This window comes from Schistocerca serialis, chromosome 5 (assembly GCF_023864345.2).
Source record: "Schistocerca serialis cubense isolate TAMUIC-IGC-003099 chromosome 5, iqSchSeri2.2, whole genome shotgun sequence".
Taxonomy (NCBI): domain Eukaryota; kingdom Metazoa; phylum Arthropoda; class Insecta; order Orthoptera; family Acrididae; genus Schistocerca; species Schistocerca serialis.
In genome coordinates this window covers 27,183,557-27,199,917 of record NC_064642.1, presented here as the reverse complement: position 1 = coordinate 27,199,917, position 16,361 = coordinate 27,183,557, and the positions used below count along the sequence as shown (strand labels likewise).

General features: G+C 40.9%; 1 protein-coding gene across 3 annotated transcripts in view; it reads left to right on the top strand.

Moving 5' to 3' along the window:
• LOC126480694 (protein FAM193A-like) overlaps positions 1 to 16,361 on the top strand; it is a 227,483-nt gene that overhangs the window by 82,093 nt on the left and 129,029 nt on the right. For all 3 annotated transcript variants that reach the window (XM_050103933.1, XM_050103932.1, XM_050103934.1), the window contains exons 11-12: positions 3,261 to 3,370; positions 4,379 to 4,844. In XM_050103933.1, the coding sequence (XP_049959890.1) occupies positions 3,261 to 3,370; positions 4,379 to 4,844 (576 nt within the window). The remainder of the gene's footprint in view (positions 1 to 3,260; positions 3,371 to 4,378; positions 4,845 to 16,361) is intronic.

Here is a 16,361-nt window from a genome sequence, read left to right as displayed (position 1 = left end):
CTATCCTCATGAATGGCCACTGACAAACTATGGCCGAGAAACAGCTGTGCCACCTAGTTACTAAGCAACCAGCCCAACACAGCATTCTTAATTTCGATGACTGCTTCGTAGCCTGTGTCAATCTGAATCATTCCTACATCCACATCTGTACCCCGCAAACCACCGTGAGCTGCATAACAGGGAGTACGTCCCATTATATCAGTTATTAGGGTTTCTTCCTGTTCCATTCATGTATAGAGTTAAGGAAGAATTATTGTTTGAATTCTCTGTGTGTGCAGTAATTATTATAATTTTATTCTCACGATCCCTGTGTGAGTGAAACATAGGAGATTGTAGTATATTACTACAGTAATCATTTAAAGCCAGTTCTTGAAACTTTGTTAACAGACTTCCTTGGGATAGTTTATGTCTATCTTCAAGAGTCTTCCAGTTCAGTTCCTTCAGTATCTCTGTGACACACTCCCACGGATTAAACAAACCTGTGACCATTTGTCCTGCACTTCTCTGTGTACGTTCAGTATCCTATGTTAGTCCTATCTGGTAGAGGTCCCACACACTTGAGTAATATTGTAGAACTGGTCACACAAGCGATGTGTAAGTAATCTCCTTTGTAGATTGATTGCACTTCCCAAGTATTCTACCAATAAACCAAAGTCAACCAACTGCTTTACACGACTGAACCTATGTGATCATATCATTTCATATGCCTACAGAGTGTTACACCCAGGTGAGTTGGCCGATTCCAACAGTGACTCAGTGATATTATATTCATATGATACTACATTTTTTGTTTGTGAAGTGTGCAATTTTACAGTCCTGAACATTTAGAGCAAGTTGCCAATCTCTGCACCACTTTGAAATCTTGTCAAGATCTAACAGAATATTTATGCAAAAGTCTTTCAGATAGTACTTCGCTATAGGTAACTGCATCATCTGCAGTCTGGTTTTACTCTTAATATTGTCTACAAGGTCAGCAACATGAAGAGCAAGGCTCCCAACAGAATTCTCTGGGGCACACCCATAGTTACTTCTCTATCTTCATTTTGGCTGGTGCTTTGTCTTACACACCGAGCGAGTTGGCGCAGTGGTTAGCACACTGGACTCGCATTCGGGAGGACGACGGTTCAATCCCGTCTCCAACCATCCTGATTTAGGTTTTCCGTGATTTCCCTAAATCGTTTCAGGCAAATGCCGGGATGGTTCCTTTGAAAGGGCACGGCCGATTTCCTTCCCAATCCTTCCCTAACCCGAGCTTGGGCTCCGTCTCTAATGACCTCGTTATCGACGGGACGTTAAACACTAACCACTAACCACCACCCCCACCCATTGTCTTACAAGGCATTGAACATATACCTTTAAATTAAGGCTGCTGATTATCTTTTAATCTATTGAGCTGAAAAGTTGCTAATTCCCTTTTAGAATTGAAGCAAATACTCGAAATGGGATTTCTAATAAGGCAACACAAGTTCCTGTGGTGAAAACTACTAGTTTCCTAAAACATGTTGAGGTTAATTATAGTTGTTAACAAACTTGAAAATGGAGTTAATTTACAATAAATGAAGATAATATGTAGGGCTGCTCCTCTTCAAGGGAAACTAGATGTAACACAATATGTTAGAAATCTGCTGCAGTACTAAATCACAAACACCAATTTGCTATAAACTGCTCATGGATTATGCAGCGGTCAATGGTAGTGTCCGAAAATTCTCAAAATAAGCTATTTCTCATGTAATTGTACAGTGAAATTAGAGAATGATTGTTTTGAACAAGGATAGGCCTCCTGTTCTCAAAATTTGTAAAGGAGCACAATTAAGTTTAAGCCTGCAATTGATGATAATAGAATGAGTTAATTGTGGCACTTGTTTGAAAATTCACACTATATCACAGTACAAACAGGTACTGATACAATCAATTAAAGATTATGCAGAAATGATGTGAACAGTAAAATATGCGAATTTATAACTTTAAATCAGCACACTGTCTTGTACAAGGGGCCTCACACAAAGGAAACTTCCTAAGTCAGCTTTTATATATAAATAAATGTGCATATTGCACGGATGTTGCACTTAGCTGATTCTATGCACACTTGTATACTGGCATGCCAAAGAAGAACACTGCAGAATGAGTTTGTCTCTATCAAAATTGCTAAAATGTACAGATACAGCACCAACAAAGCACAGCTTCTGCCTATTGGAACTAACAACAACTTACACCAGCTTTTCTGAATTCCGCAGATGTGAAACCTACCTGCACTATATCCCTGCAATATCTCCTCTGTTCCTGTAACCCTCCTGGTCTCAACCTTCATTAGACAATGTCCTTCATACACCTATCCCCACCCCAGTTCCCACTCCAGCACTGAACAGCCTCCTGTTCCACCAACACACCCTCAGTCTTCTTGCTCCTCTCTTTTTCCACCCCCACCCACCCCTCACCCCCCCTCTCCTCTGCCACTTGTGCCCTCAGTCTAATGTCCTGCCTGCACTTAGCGACACTACCCTCTCTCCAACTCATCCCCATATGCTCCCATAAGCAGCACTTTACTGTCCCCTTACCCTACGCTGTTAACAGTTTCTGGAGCCAGGTGGTGGTCTTTTTGCATCTTTCGTTCATGTGTTGGGGTTGGGGGGGGGTGTGGGAACATTCAGTAATATATGTGCTGAGATTGGTGGAAGGAGGGAACTACCCATTATTGAGTAACTTCGATGTGGGTAGAAATGTTGTAAATGAGGTGTTCCACCAGTGCAGCTTGATTAAATTGGAGGGTGGAGAGAGAAATTACAGCTGTGATAAGGGGTGGTGGTGGTGGTGAAGGGTAAAGAAAGTAAGCATGGAGTGGAGGTGCAAGGAGCAAAAATTGGAAGTTATATGACATATTTGTACAATGTGCATACTGCATATTACATCAGGTTGTAGTTGGTTCTGTTGATATTAGATGTTTTCTCTGTATCATAATTAGCAGTCATTTGAATCCTTCTTTGAGAAGTAGTTTTGGTATAGATTTTTAAGAATCTTGTTGCCTACCTAAATGTGAATGAGAAACCTTTCTCAGAGTTTGATCCACTAGACCATTACAATTTGAGGGAATTTTCACTCCAAATCATTTCGTCTGTAAGTAAAAAAAAATTCCCGCACCTACCTCAGCTACTTTCTTAGGTTATAAAAAAACTAAGAAAACCAAACTTCTCGAAAAGTGATGTAACATGTGTTCCAATTGATACATTCTTTTTGCAAATAAAATGTTTTTAATTTCTTTTTAGGTGATGGTGGTAGTCTTTATCCCCACTTGTACAATATACATCCTTCACTGTTGTCTCAGCTTGGTACCAAACACTCTCGTCTAGGTTTACATTTGCAAGACCAGACTCAGGTAGGTGAAATACTTAAGCTAAATCTGGATTGTGAGTTAGCAGCATTAATGCAAATTCTATGTGGACTTTATCCTACCTGTTGTGTCTTTGATCAGCAGTCAGTGGTTGTGCAATTTAATTTATGTCTCTGTATGATACCATGGAAATTTATGCAGTCCTTGTAATGTCACAGAAACAGTATGAGAAAATTGCATTTTGGAGTAATTGAAGTGTGTTGATATCATTGAGTGCTCCTGAATAGTAGCACATTTAATTATTAAATAACCACCATTGCAGAACTTCTTGCTACTTCTTCTATTGATTGTTGTGCAGTCCATGTACATAAGCTTGGAGAGAATAGCCTTTTCAGAGTCTGTAGTGTCAGTGATTTACTACGAGCATCTTCATTTGAATAAGGCAGCTACTTTTCAGAGTTAACTGTCATCTTCAACAACATATGGTGGACAGGAGTAGATGTCAGTTAACTTGGAATTGTAACAGCCAACATAAAACACAGAAAATCATTGACAGCTTAAATGCTGATCGTGTTAGTAGCTGTATCATTCAGAAATCACAGTACCATTAGATAGAAAAACAACTTATCTCAAGGGTACTTCTGGTAACTGCATGTTGTATGGTACAGTGATGTTGGCCATACGGAGTTTTAATGGATCTGTCATTGACAGACGAGAACACCATTTAGTTGCATTGCTATAGTAAATGCGTGCAGCCATATTGCTTAACTCCATTTCTGTATACAAAATGCAAATGAGTAAGAAGAAGAAGAAGAATTATGCTTGAGCAAGAAGCAATTCCTGTTCATTATAATGATGTTGCTTGTAAGTGCATGCAAGTGGATAATTTCACTCCCACTAACCTACACAAACTTCTCAAATTAGGAACTATAGATAAATGTTGTGATACAAATTTTGTATGAATATTTTGGTTAAATGGTTAAAGTTTTCTTGTTGTGTGAATGAGCAGAGTGCAGCACAATCACTATATACCTTCCTCTTCACATGCTACAGCTGTCATCAGATGGAAAGGTGGGCTCACCCACAGCTCAGTCTCTGGCAGATCTCATACCTCGTGCACTTACACTTGAGACGTCTCCTCCTGTGGCTGATGGAGAGGAGGAAACTAGTGGAACTGCAGAAATCATTCAGACAGACACTGCTTCATCTTCTCGGAGTACTCCAGTTACTGCAAGAACACATCATAAACATGAACCGTTAGCATCCACTAATGCTGGAAGTGCAGAACTTCGACCTTCCGTCCCCACTTCTCAACGTTTGAAGCCTGTCGTTACTCCTCCTGCAATGCCACCACAGCAGTCGCAGTTGCCAGCATCTACACCAGTTACAAATAAGAAGACATCTGGACGACAGTTGCGCTTGCGGCCAGCAGGAAATGCTGCCACTGTTCGGCACAGCACAACACAGACTGCTAGTCCTCCAACAAGAAATGGGCCTCATAGTGCCAAGTTGTGTCCAGGTAATTAAACATTTCATAGTGTAAAGTTATGTCTTGTTACTGTGCCCAACATATTTGAGATCATGTGAAATTGTTGTGAAGTGCAACAATTGGGTGCATGAAGTTAAGATCTGTATTTTCATGGTATTTGTATTGTCACTGCCACAGACATTTTTCATAAATTTTTGTGAAAAGTAGGGAGGAGAGCTTTTTTCTGAAGTGATGTATCTACACAGAGTGTTTGTTTTAATTTGGAACACCTAAATATCTAAAAAAAAAAAAAAAACCAATTGTATGAAAAAAATGTTCCAATTGGAAAGCTAATATTTTCATGGGAGTCTTCTGTCTGTCCTAAAACTAGCTACCCCCCAAACCCATCACACCTTTATATTTCCAAATGAGAAGGCCCCCCCCCCTCCATTTTTATTGCAGATTTGGATTTTACACCAAACGGTAACTAGGGTTTAACTGAAGCATCTTTTATTTATTTTTTTCCATTCGTGCTACCTGGCCTATAATCGACTAAATTCAAATTTTCAAGTTTCATTGTTAAGAACCAAGTAATATGATTCTACTTAACATTTTTGATAAAAATGTAAACTTTTTTGTTCCAAACAGTTGATATTATAGTTAAAGTTTAATGTAATTTTGCAAAGTTGATTGTGCAGTAAAACTTCAACATTTAGGCAATCAGAAGTCTGGCAAATAAGGTACATTTAACATAACGTAGTTCTCTGTTTCCCTTCAAGGTTGACCTCGTTGAGTTCCCACAACTGCCGTAACTCACACTCTGATTTCAGCTCCATCTATCAACGAACGGAAAAAAAATTGTCTCGGGTAAAGTCTGGGTATTACTTGGCATACAATCTGAATCAGCAATAAAAACGAGGGTTCCCATTTTAAAATAAAAAGATTGATCCCCAAATAAGGAGGGGTTACTGGGCCTGTTTTAGCACAGCCATATGTTCCCTTTAAAAATATTAACTTTCCATTTGAATAATTTTTTTCATAAAAAGTCTATTTTTTGAGATATTTAGTTGTTCCAAGGTAAAACAAATGTCCAGGGTATATAAAATAGCATGTATGTATGTATGTATGTATGTGAGTATGTCCAGCATGTACCTAAACAACTCGATCGATTTCAGTCAAATTTGGTATGCATACTACGTGCTAAAAGAGAATCAGCAATGTGTGGTTAGAACCTTTTGGCTGTCACAGGAGGAAAGATAAGGACAACAAACTGTTTTTGAGCATCATGCATGTTGGCTGCCCTGCACAAGTGTGTTGTGTGGAAGTAAGGCATGCCTTGGAGGGCCTACATGTGCAGACGGGCATGGCTGAGCAGAGATGGGGTTGGGGGAGGAGAGGAAGATATGGGCAGAGGGAGAGAGAAGAAGCTACGATCAGAGAGAGAAGGCGGAGGAGATGGACAAAGAGAGGTAGGAGGGAGTGTGTGGAAAGTACACGTATCTATCTGCATGAACTGCAACATGTGCTTGAAATGGTGACGACAAGTTTTGTTGCACAAAGTATACTTGCAAACAGTATTCACATACACATGGCCCAAAAGTCCTGGAGAGTGTCCTGAGTGACCTCCACTGCAGCCATTACATGGGCAAGGAGATCGTCCTGAAACTCTACAGGTGTCTCCTAAACAATAGTCTTCATGTAACCTCACAGGGAAAAGTCCAGAGGTTTTATATTGGGCAACTGTGCTGGCCAATGTATCCATCCACCTGTCCTCAAGTGTCTGGCACTGACCGGACATCACATGAAAAATTGGTTGGCACACCGTCGTACTGGAATCGCAACATCCAGCGTATATGCGATGGCACATCCTCCAAATGCTGCATCAGTACGTCTTCCAGGAAGTCCAAGTGGTTGAGACGTATTGGACGGGGTACTAGAATACGGGGGCCAATCGGACGACCATAGATAGTAGCAGCCTAAGCATTATTACTGAAATGATGTTGAAATCCATGGGGCTTGTGGCATGAGGGTTTTCCTCATCCCAGATATGGCTGTTATATGTGAAAATAATTATCTGAGATAACCCTGTAACATTGGCACAGTGGCACAGGAACCATGCACAGTAATCGTCACATTAAGAAAAATAAGCTGGATCCAGTGTCTACTGTCTTGAGTCCCCTCTACAACACCTAAAACTGTGTAATAGAAACTCTGAATCATTCCGTGTATACAGTGTGGTCAGAAACAGTATGAAAAATTTGTAAGGATCTGCTGAGAAAAAATCGTTAAGAAAAAAATTCGATATGTTGTGCCATTTCAGAGTCATTAGCATTGAAGTTAACCAATCAGGCTGTTGTATGTGCAAATTCGATGGCCCCACCAGAGATGGTGTTACCAAACGTGTTCCTTGTTCAGTTGCCTACAACCGCCAGATCGAGCAGTCTCGTGCACTGTCATCTACACTATGAGAACAACTGACACTAATTGTACCTGGCCAGGCACTTCAATTTGCAAGCACAATGGCCTAATTGGCTGTCTTCAGTGCTAATTAACTCAGAAATGGTGGAATATAACAAGACTGATTTAATAAAACTGGTAAATTTCCATCGAAAAAATGGAATGTCTTTTATGGTTATGGCTGATAAGCATGATTAATGCTAGGATCATATAAAGAATCTCAACACTGTACAACATACAGTTTATTGTTAACATACATCTGAATTGGTCAATGTGTCGACTGTGGTTGAAAATTGAGAAAATAATGTTTCACTACAAACAGCTTAGTGAACGCATTATTGTGGCCAAGATAGATATGAAGCCCACACCTACTACAGTAGTACAAGTTTATATGCCAACTAGCTCTGCAGATGACGAAGAAATTGAAGAAATGTATGATGAAATAAAAGAAATTATTCAGATAGTGAAGGGAGACGAAAATTTAATAGTCATGGGTGACTGGAATTAGAGTGTAGGAAAAGGGAGAGAAGGAAACGTAGTAGGTGAATATGGATTGGGGCTAAGAAATGAAAGAGGAGGCTGTCTGGGAGAATTTTGCACAGAGCACAACTTAATCATAGCTAACACTTGGTTCAAGAATCATGATAGAAGGTTGTATACATGGAAGAACCCTGGATATCAGATAGATTATATAATGGTAAGACAGAGATTTAGGAACCAGGTTTTAAATTGTAAGACATTTCCAGGGGCAGATGTGGACTCTGACCACAATCTATTGGTTATGGCCTGTAGATTAAAACTGAAGAAACTGCAAAAAGGTGGGAATTTAAGGAGATGGGACCTGGATAAACTGAAAGAACCAGAGGTTGTACAGAGTTTCAGGGAGAGCATAAGGGAACGATTGACAGGAATGGGGGAAAGAAATACAGTAGAAGAAGAATGGGTAGCTTTGAGGGATGAAGTAGTGAAGGCAGCAGAGGATCAAGTAGGTAAAAAGACGAGGGCTAGTAGAAATCCTTGGGTAACAGAAGAAATATTGAATTTAATTGATGAAAGGAGAAAATATAAAAAGGCAGTAAATGAAGCAGGCAAAAAGGAATACAAACGTCTCAAAAATGAGATCGACAGGAAGTGCAAAATGGCTAAGCAGGTATGGCTAGAGGACAAATGTAAGGATGTAGAGGCTTATCTCACTAGGAGTAAGATAGATACTGCCTACAGGAAAATTAGAGAGACCTTTGGAGATAAGAGAACCACTTGTATGAACATCAAGAGCTCAGAGGGAAACCCAGTTCTAAGCAAAGAAGGGAAAGCAGAAAGGTGGAAGGAGTATATAGAGGGTCTATACAAGGGTGATGTACTTGAGGACAATATTATGGAAATGGTGGTTGTTGGATGTTTAAGGGGGACTAAACAGCGAAGGTCATCAGTCCCCATTATGGAAATGGAAGAGGATGTAGATGAAGATGAAATGGGAGATATGATACTGCGTGAAGAGTTTGACAGAGCACTGAAAGACCTGAGTCGGAACAAGGCTCCCAGAGTAGACAACATTCCATTGGAACTACTGACGGCCTTGGGAGAGCCAGTCCTGACAAAACTCTACCATCTGGTGAGCAAGATGTATGAAACAGGCGAAATACCCTCAGACTTCAAGAAGAATATAATAATTCCAATCCCAAAGAAAGCAGGTGTTGACAGATGTGAGAATTACCGAACAATCAGTTTAATAAGCCACAGCTGCAAAATACTAACACGAATTCTTTACAGACGAATGGAAAAACTAGTAGAAGCCGACCTCGGGGAAGATCAGTTTGGATTCCGTAGAAATACTGGAACACGTGAGGCAATACTGACCTTACGACTTACCTTAGAAGAAAGATTAAGGAAAGGCAAACCTACGTTTCTAGCATTTGTAGACTTAGAGAAAGGTGGCAGGGGTAAAATACAGGGAGCGAAAGGCTATTTACAATTTGTACAGAAACCAGATGGCAGTTATAAGAGTCAAGGGGCATGAAAGGGAAGCAGTGGTTGGGAAGGGAGTAAGACAGGGTTGTAGCCTCTCCCTGATGTTATTCAATCTGTCTATTGAGCAAGCAGTAAAGGAAACAAAAGAAAAATTCAGAGTAGGTATTAAAATCCATGGAGAAGAAATAAAAACTTTCAGGTTTGCCGATGACATTGTAATTCTGTCAGAGACAGCAAAGGACTTGGAAGAGCAGTTGAACGGCATGGATGGTGTCTTGAAGGGAGGATATAAGATGAACATCAACAAAAGCAAAACGAGGATAATGGAATGTAGTCGAATGAAGTCGGGTGATGTTGAGGGTATTAGATTAGGAAATGAGACACTTAAAGTAGTAAAGGAGTTTTGCTATTTGGGGAGCAAAATAACTGATGATGGTCGAAGTAGAGAGGATATAAAATGTAGACTGGCAATGGCAAGGAAAGCGTTTCTGGAGAAAAGAAATTTGCTAACATCGAGTATAGATTTAAGTGACAGGAAGTAATTTCTGAAAGTATTTGTATGGAGTGTAGCCATGTATGGAAGTGAAACATGGACGGTAAATAGTTTGGACAAGAAGAGAATAGAAGCTTTCGAAATGTGGTGCTACAGAAGAATGCTGAAGATTAGATGGGTAGATCACATAACTAATGAGGAGGTACTGAATAGGAGTGGGGAGGAGTTTGTGGCACAACTTGACAAGAAGAAGGGATCGTTTGGTAGGACATGTTCTGAGGCATCAAGGGATCACCAACTTAGTTTTGGAGGGCAGCGTGGAAGGTAAATATCGTAGGGGGAGACCAAGAGATGAATACACTAAGCAGATTCAGAAGGATGTGGGTTGCAGTAGGTACTGGGTGATGAAGAAGCTTGCACAGGATAGAGTAGCATCAAACCAGTCTCAGGACTGAAGACAACAACAACAACAGTGTTTCATGCTGTAATTAAACATTTTTATTTGAAGGGTTGGACTGCCGCACAAATCAAAACAGAATTGGATGAAATTCATGTGGACTCTGCACCACTGTTGAAGACCATTTACATTTGAGTTAAAGAGTTAAATGTGACCAGACAAGCACCGAAGACAATGCATGCTCCAGCCATCCAGTTGAGGTCAGCGCAAAGAAACCATAGACAAAATCCATGATATGATAATGCAAGACTGCCAAATAAAAATTCATGAGATTGCTGAGACTGTAGGCAACTCAACTGAATGAGTGCACAATATCATGCAAAGAGAATTGGCTATAAAGACTGTTTGCGAGCAGTGTTCCGTGATTGCTCACAGTCAACCAGAAGTGCATCAAGCACAAAATTTCAACGTAGTGCCTGGTGATGTTTCATCACATTCTCCAAGACTTTGAAACAGTAGTCAAAACACTGGGCAAAGGCTGGTGAAAGTACACCAAAGAAGGCAGAGACCATTTTGTCAGCTGGTAAGGTGATGGGCACCGTTTCCTGGGATTCCCTAGGAATAATCCTCATAGATTACTTGGAAAATGGCAGAACCATAACTGGGGCAGAACCATAACTGGGCACCTTTTGTTGCTTCATTGCCTAGATCGTTTGAAATTTGTATTGGCTGAAAAAAGAACGAAGATACAACTTGGCAAACAAATGGTAATGAGTTGGGGAGCTATTAATATCAATGGGGGCTACTCTGGGAAGAAGGTAGAGCTGGCAGAGGCTGCAAGTAAGATGGGGCTGGACATTTTAGCTGTTAGTGACATTCGGGTAAGGGGTGAGAAAGAAGAGGTAGTGGGAGAATACAAGGTCTACCTGTCAGGAGTCAAAGCAGGAATAGCACAATGGGGTGTAGGGCTTTACATCAGGAAAGAAATGGAACCCAGCGTAGTTGCAGTAAGGTATGTAAACGAACGACTGATGTGGATAGATTTGACAGTGTCTAGCAAGAAAATTAGGATTGTGTGAGTATATTCGCATTGTGAAGGGACAGATCAAGATAAGATGGATAGCTTTTATGAGGCACTCAGTGATGCAGTTGTTAGAGTAAAGGACAAGGACAGTGTTCTGCTCATGGGTGATTTTAATGCCAGGATTGGAAATCGAACAGAAGGGTATGAAAAGGTTATGGGTAAATTTGGAGAGGATATGGAGGCCAACAGGAACGGGAAACAACTCTTGGATTTCTGTGCCAGTATGGGCTTAGTAATCACAAACTCCTTTTTTAAACATAAGAACATTCACCGGTATACTTGGGAAGGCAGGGGAACCAGATCTGTCATTGACTATATAATAACAGATCAGGAATTCAGGAAGGCTGTGAGGGACACACGTGTATTCAGGGGATTCTTTGATGACACTGATCATTATTTAATCTGCAGTGAAATTGGGATTGTGAGGCTGAAAGTGCAGGAGGTCAGGTCCATATGTAGGAGGATAAGAGTGGAGAAACTTCAGGATAAGGAAATCAGGCACAAGTACATAACAGCGATCTCAGAAAGGTACCAGTTAGTTGAGTGTAGTCAATTACAGTCATTGGAAAAGGAATGGACAAGGTACAGGGACACAGTACTAGAAGTGGCTAAAGAATGTCTTGGAACAGTAGTGTGTAAAAGTAGGATGAAGCAAACAGCTTGGTGGAGTGATACAGTCAAGGCAACCTGTAAAAGGAAAAAGAAGGCGTATCAAAAATGGCTACATACCAGAACCCAGGTAGACAGAGAAAGTTATGTTGAAGAAAGAAACAAAGCCAAACAGATAATTGCAGCATCCAAGAAGAAATCGTGGGAAGACTTTGGAAACAGGTTGGAGACTATGGGTCAAGCTGCTGGAAAACCATTCTGGAGTGTAATTAGCGGACTTCGAAAGGGAGGTAAGAAGGAAATGACAAGTATTTTGGACAGGTCAGGAAAACTGCTGGTGAATCCTATGGATGCCTTGGGCAGATGGAGGGAATATTTTGAAGAGTTGCTCAATGTAGGTGAAAATGCGATCAGTAATGTTTCAGATTTCAAGGTAGAATGGGATAGGAATGATGATGGAAATAGGATCACATTTGAGGAAGTGGAAAAAATGGTCAATAGATTGCAGTGCAATAAAGCGGCTGGGGTGGATGAAATTAAGTCGGAACTCATCAAATACAGTGGAATGTCAGGTCTTAAATGGCTACACAGGATAATTGAAATGGCCTGGGAGTCGGGACAGGTTCCATCAGACTGGACAAAAGCAGTAATCACACCAATCTTTAAACATGGAAACAGAAAAGATTGTAACAACTACAGAGGTATCTCTTTAATCAGCGCTGTGGGTAAAATCTTTTCAGGTATTGTTGAAAGGAAAGTGCGAGTATTAGTTGAGGACCAATTGGATGAAAATCAGTGTGGGTTTAGGCCTCTTAGAGGCTGTCAGGACCAGATCTTTAGCTTACGGCAAATAATGGAGAAGTGTTATGAGTGGAACAGGGAATTGTATCTATGCTTTATAGATCTAGAAAAGGCATATGACCGGGTTCCTAGGTGGAAGTTATTGTCTGTTCTACAAGATTATGGAATAGGAGGCAAACTTTTGCAAGCAATTAAAGGTCTTTACATGGATAGTCAGGCAGCAGTTAGAGTTGACGGTAAATTGAGTTCATGGTTCAGAGTAGTTTCAGGGGTAAGACAAGGCTGCAACCTGTCTCCACTGTTGTTCATATTATTTATGGATCATATGTTGAAAACAATAGACTGGCTGGGTGAGATTAAGATATGTGAACACAAAATACGCAGTCTTGCATATGCGGATGACTTAGTTGTGATGGCAGATTCGATTGAAAGTTTGCAAAGTAATATTTCAGAGCTAGATCAGAAATGTAAGGACTATGGTATGAAGATTAGCATCTCCAAAACGAAAGTAATGTCAGTGGGAAAGAAATATAAACAGATTGAGTGCCAAATAGGAGGAACAAAGTTAGAACAGGTGGACAGTTTCAAGTACTTAGGATGCATATTCTCACAGGATGGCAACATAGTGAAGGAACTGGAAGCGAGGTGTAGCAAAGCTAATGCAGTGAGCGCCCAGCTACGATCTATTCTCTTCTGCAAGAAGGAAGTCAGTACCAAGACTAAGTTATCTGTGCACCGTTCAATCTTTCGACCAACTTTGTTGTATGGGAGCGAAAGCTGGGTGGATTCAGGTTACCTTATCAACAAGGTTGAGGTTATGGATATGAAAGTAGCTAGGATGATTGCAGGTACTAGTAGATGGGAACAATGGCAGGAGGGTGTCCACAATGAGGAAATCAAAGAAAAACTGGGAATGAACTCTATAGATGTAGCAGTCAGGGCGAACAGGCTTAGATGGTGGGGTCATGTTACACGCATGGGAGAAGCAAGGTTACCCAAGAGACTCATGGATTCAGCAGTAGAGGGTAAGAGGAGTCGGGGCAGACCGAGGAGAAGGTACCTGGATTCGGTTAAGAATGATTTTGAAGTAATAGGTTTAACATCAGAAGAGGCACCAATGTTAGCACTGAATAGGGGATCATGGAGGAACTGTATAAGGGGGGCTATGCTCCAGACTGAACGCTGAAAGGCATAATCAGTCTTAAATGATGATGATGATGATGAAAAAAGAACGAAGTTGGCATGCAAAAAAGTGCTCCTTCACCAGGATAATGCACCATTTCACACATCGGCGATAACAGTGGCAGAAGTACACAAATTGGGCTTTGAACTGGTTTCTCATCCTCCCTGTTCACCAGTCTTAGCCCCAAGTGACTTCTTCCTGTTCCCTGACTTGAAACTTTATCTTCCTGGGAAGAAATTTTTGTGAGATGAGGAAGTGATAGTTGCAGTCAATGAGTATTTTGCAGAGTTTGACAGAACTTATTTTTCTGATGGGATGAAAAAGCTGGAGGATCACTGGACCAAGTGTATATCCCTCAAAGGAAACTATGTTGAGGAATAAGGTGAGTTGTTTGTAAAACAAGGATTTTTTCTTGCTTTTTTACGAGACTTATCAAATCACCTTTGTACACACACACACACACACACACACACACACACTCTCTCTCTCTCTCTCTCTCTCTCTCTCTCTCTCTCTCTCTCCAGGTGTCTCTCATAAGAGTTGTCATATGCATTTCATCTGGTGTTTTGGCAGATGTCTGCAATTTCGTTTTTGCAAACGTGGTTGTTGTCAGCCCAAACAAATACTGCTCATCATGTGTTTCATGTGATGTCTGCTGTTGATGGAAAGAGTTGGTTTGTTTCCTGTTACAAACAAAATGATTGTAAAGAGGCATTTTACGTGCTCATTTGATAGAGCAGTCCCAAATTAGACTAGTACAGTATTTGTTTTATCGATATGTATTGACAGAGACAGGGAGAGTAAAACTATTGTGAACCCTGAGTAGACGCACATGTGTACAAACTGTGTCAACTGCAAATAACATTGTCTTGTATCATTTTATTGTTGTTTCATAATTGTGAGCCTGTACCTATTGCTTCATAGTTAACTTCAGCTAACTCAGTGATAAGTTGTGCTGGCATACATCTGTGTGAGCAGCAGTAATATAAAATAAACAGCAAGGTAGGTGAGAAACAATGTATGATCCGTGCAAGAAAATGACCCAGAGTCTGATATAGGAGCACAGTTCCACAATGAGAAAGTTGTCCATGAGATAATCAGTAATGAAATGAGCCATTGGCAGGAATATGGTGCAGCTGTGCTGTTTAATGCCCCGAGTGGGTCATTACTGTGACATACACTACTGCTCATTAATTTCAGTACACCCAACAAATGACATCTAATTCTCTGTAGATAAGGTGTAATAACATGGGTACGGTTGAGGAAGCAAAGGAATAGTACAACAGTTGTACACATGTTGTGATTTTTGTTTGTGGTCATCGAGATACAGTAGTATCCAACAAACAATGTTGTATACATAAATGTTCTGTTCCTATCTGATACATTGTGTGATCAAAAGTACCCGGAAACCCCCCAAAACATAAGTTTTTCATATTAGGTGCATTGTGCTGCCACCTGCTCCCAGGTACTTCATATCAGCGACCTCAGTAGACATTAGACATCATGAGAGAGAGGAATGAGGCGCTCCGCGGAACTGACGGACTTCGAATGTGGTCAGGTGATTGGGTGTCACTTGTCATATGTCTGTACGCGAGATTTCCACTCTCCTAAACATCCCTAGGCCCACTGTTTCCAATGTGATAGTGAAGTGGAAATGTGAAGGGACATGTACAGCACAAAAGCGTACAGGCCAACCTCGTCTGTTGACTGACAGGCACCCCCGACATTTGATGAGGGTCATGATGTGTAATAGGCAGACATCTATCCAGACCATCACACAGGAATTCCAAACTGCATCAGGATGAAGAGTTTTAACACGGCAGACTAACATGGTAAAGCTGCACCAAACCTGTCTTCAGACTAAAGACCACAACAACACATCAGTAATTTTAAATTATAATCCCCTCTTCCGTCAAGTTGGCTCACATTCATTCAGCATTTACGTGACATTTTCTTTGGTGTCACTACTACTGCAATATATGCTTCGTCTGAAATGTATCCATGCTGTATACAACGTCATGCAAATGTAAGCATTTGTACAAATGTGCATTTTTACTACACTATGTAATCAAAAGTATCCGGACACCCCCAAAAACATAAGTTTCTCATATCAGGTGCATTGTGCTGCCACCTACTGCCAGGTACTCCATATCAGCGACCTCAGTAGTCATTAGACATTGTGAGAGAGCAGAATGGGGTGCTCTGCGGAACACGGACTTCGAATGTGGTCAGGTGATGGATGTCACTCGTGTCATACATCTGTATGTTAGATTTCCACACTCCTAAACATCCCTAGGTCCACTGTGTTTGATGTGATAGTGAAGTGGAAACGTGAAGGGACACGTACAGCACAAAAGTGTACAGGCTGACCTCGTCATGTTAACTGACATGAGACCGCCGACAGTTGAAGAGGGTCGTAATGTGTAATAAGCAGACATCTATCCAGACCATCACACAGGAATTCTAAACTTCATCAGGATCCACTGCAAGTACTATGACAGTTTGGCAGGAGATGAGAAACTGTTACCCAGTTGCTGTTGTGCTGCTGCTCTCTCTCTCTCTCTCTCTCTCTCTCT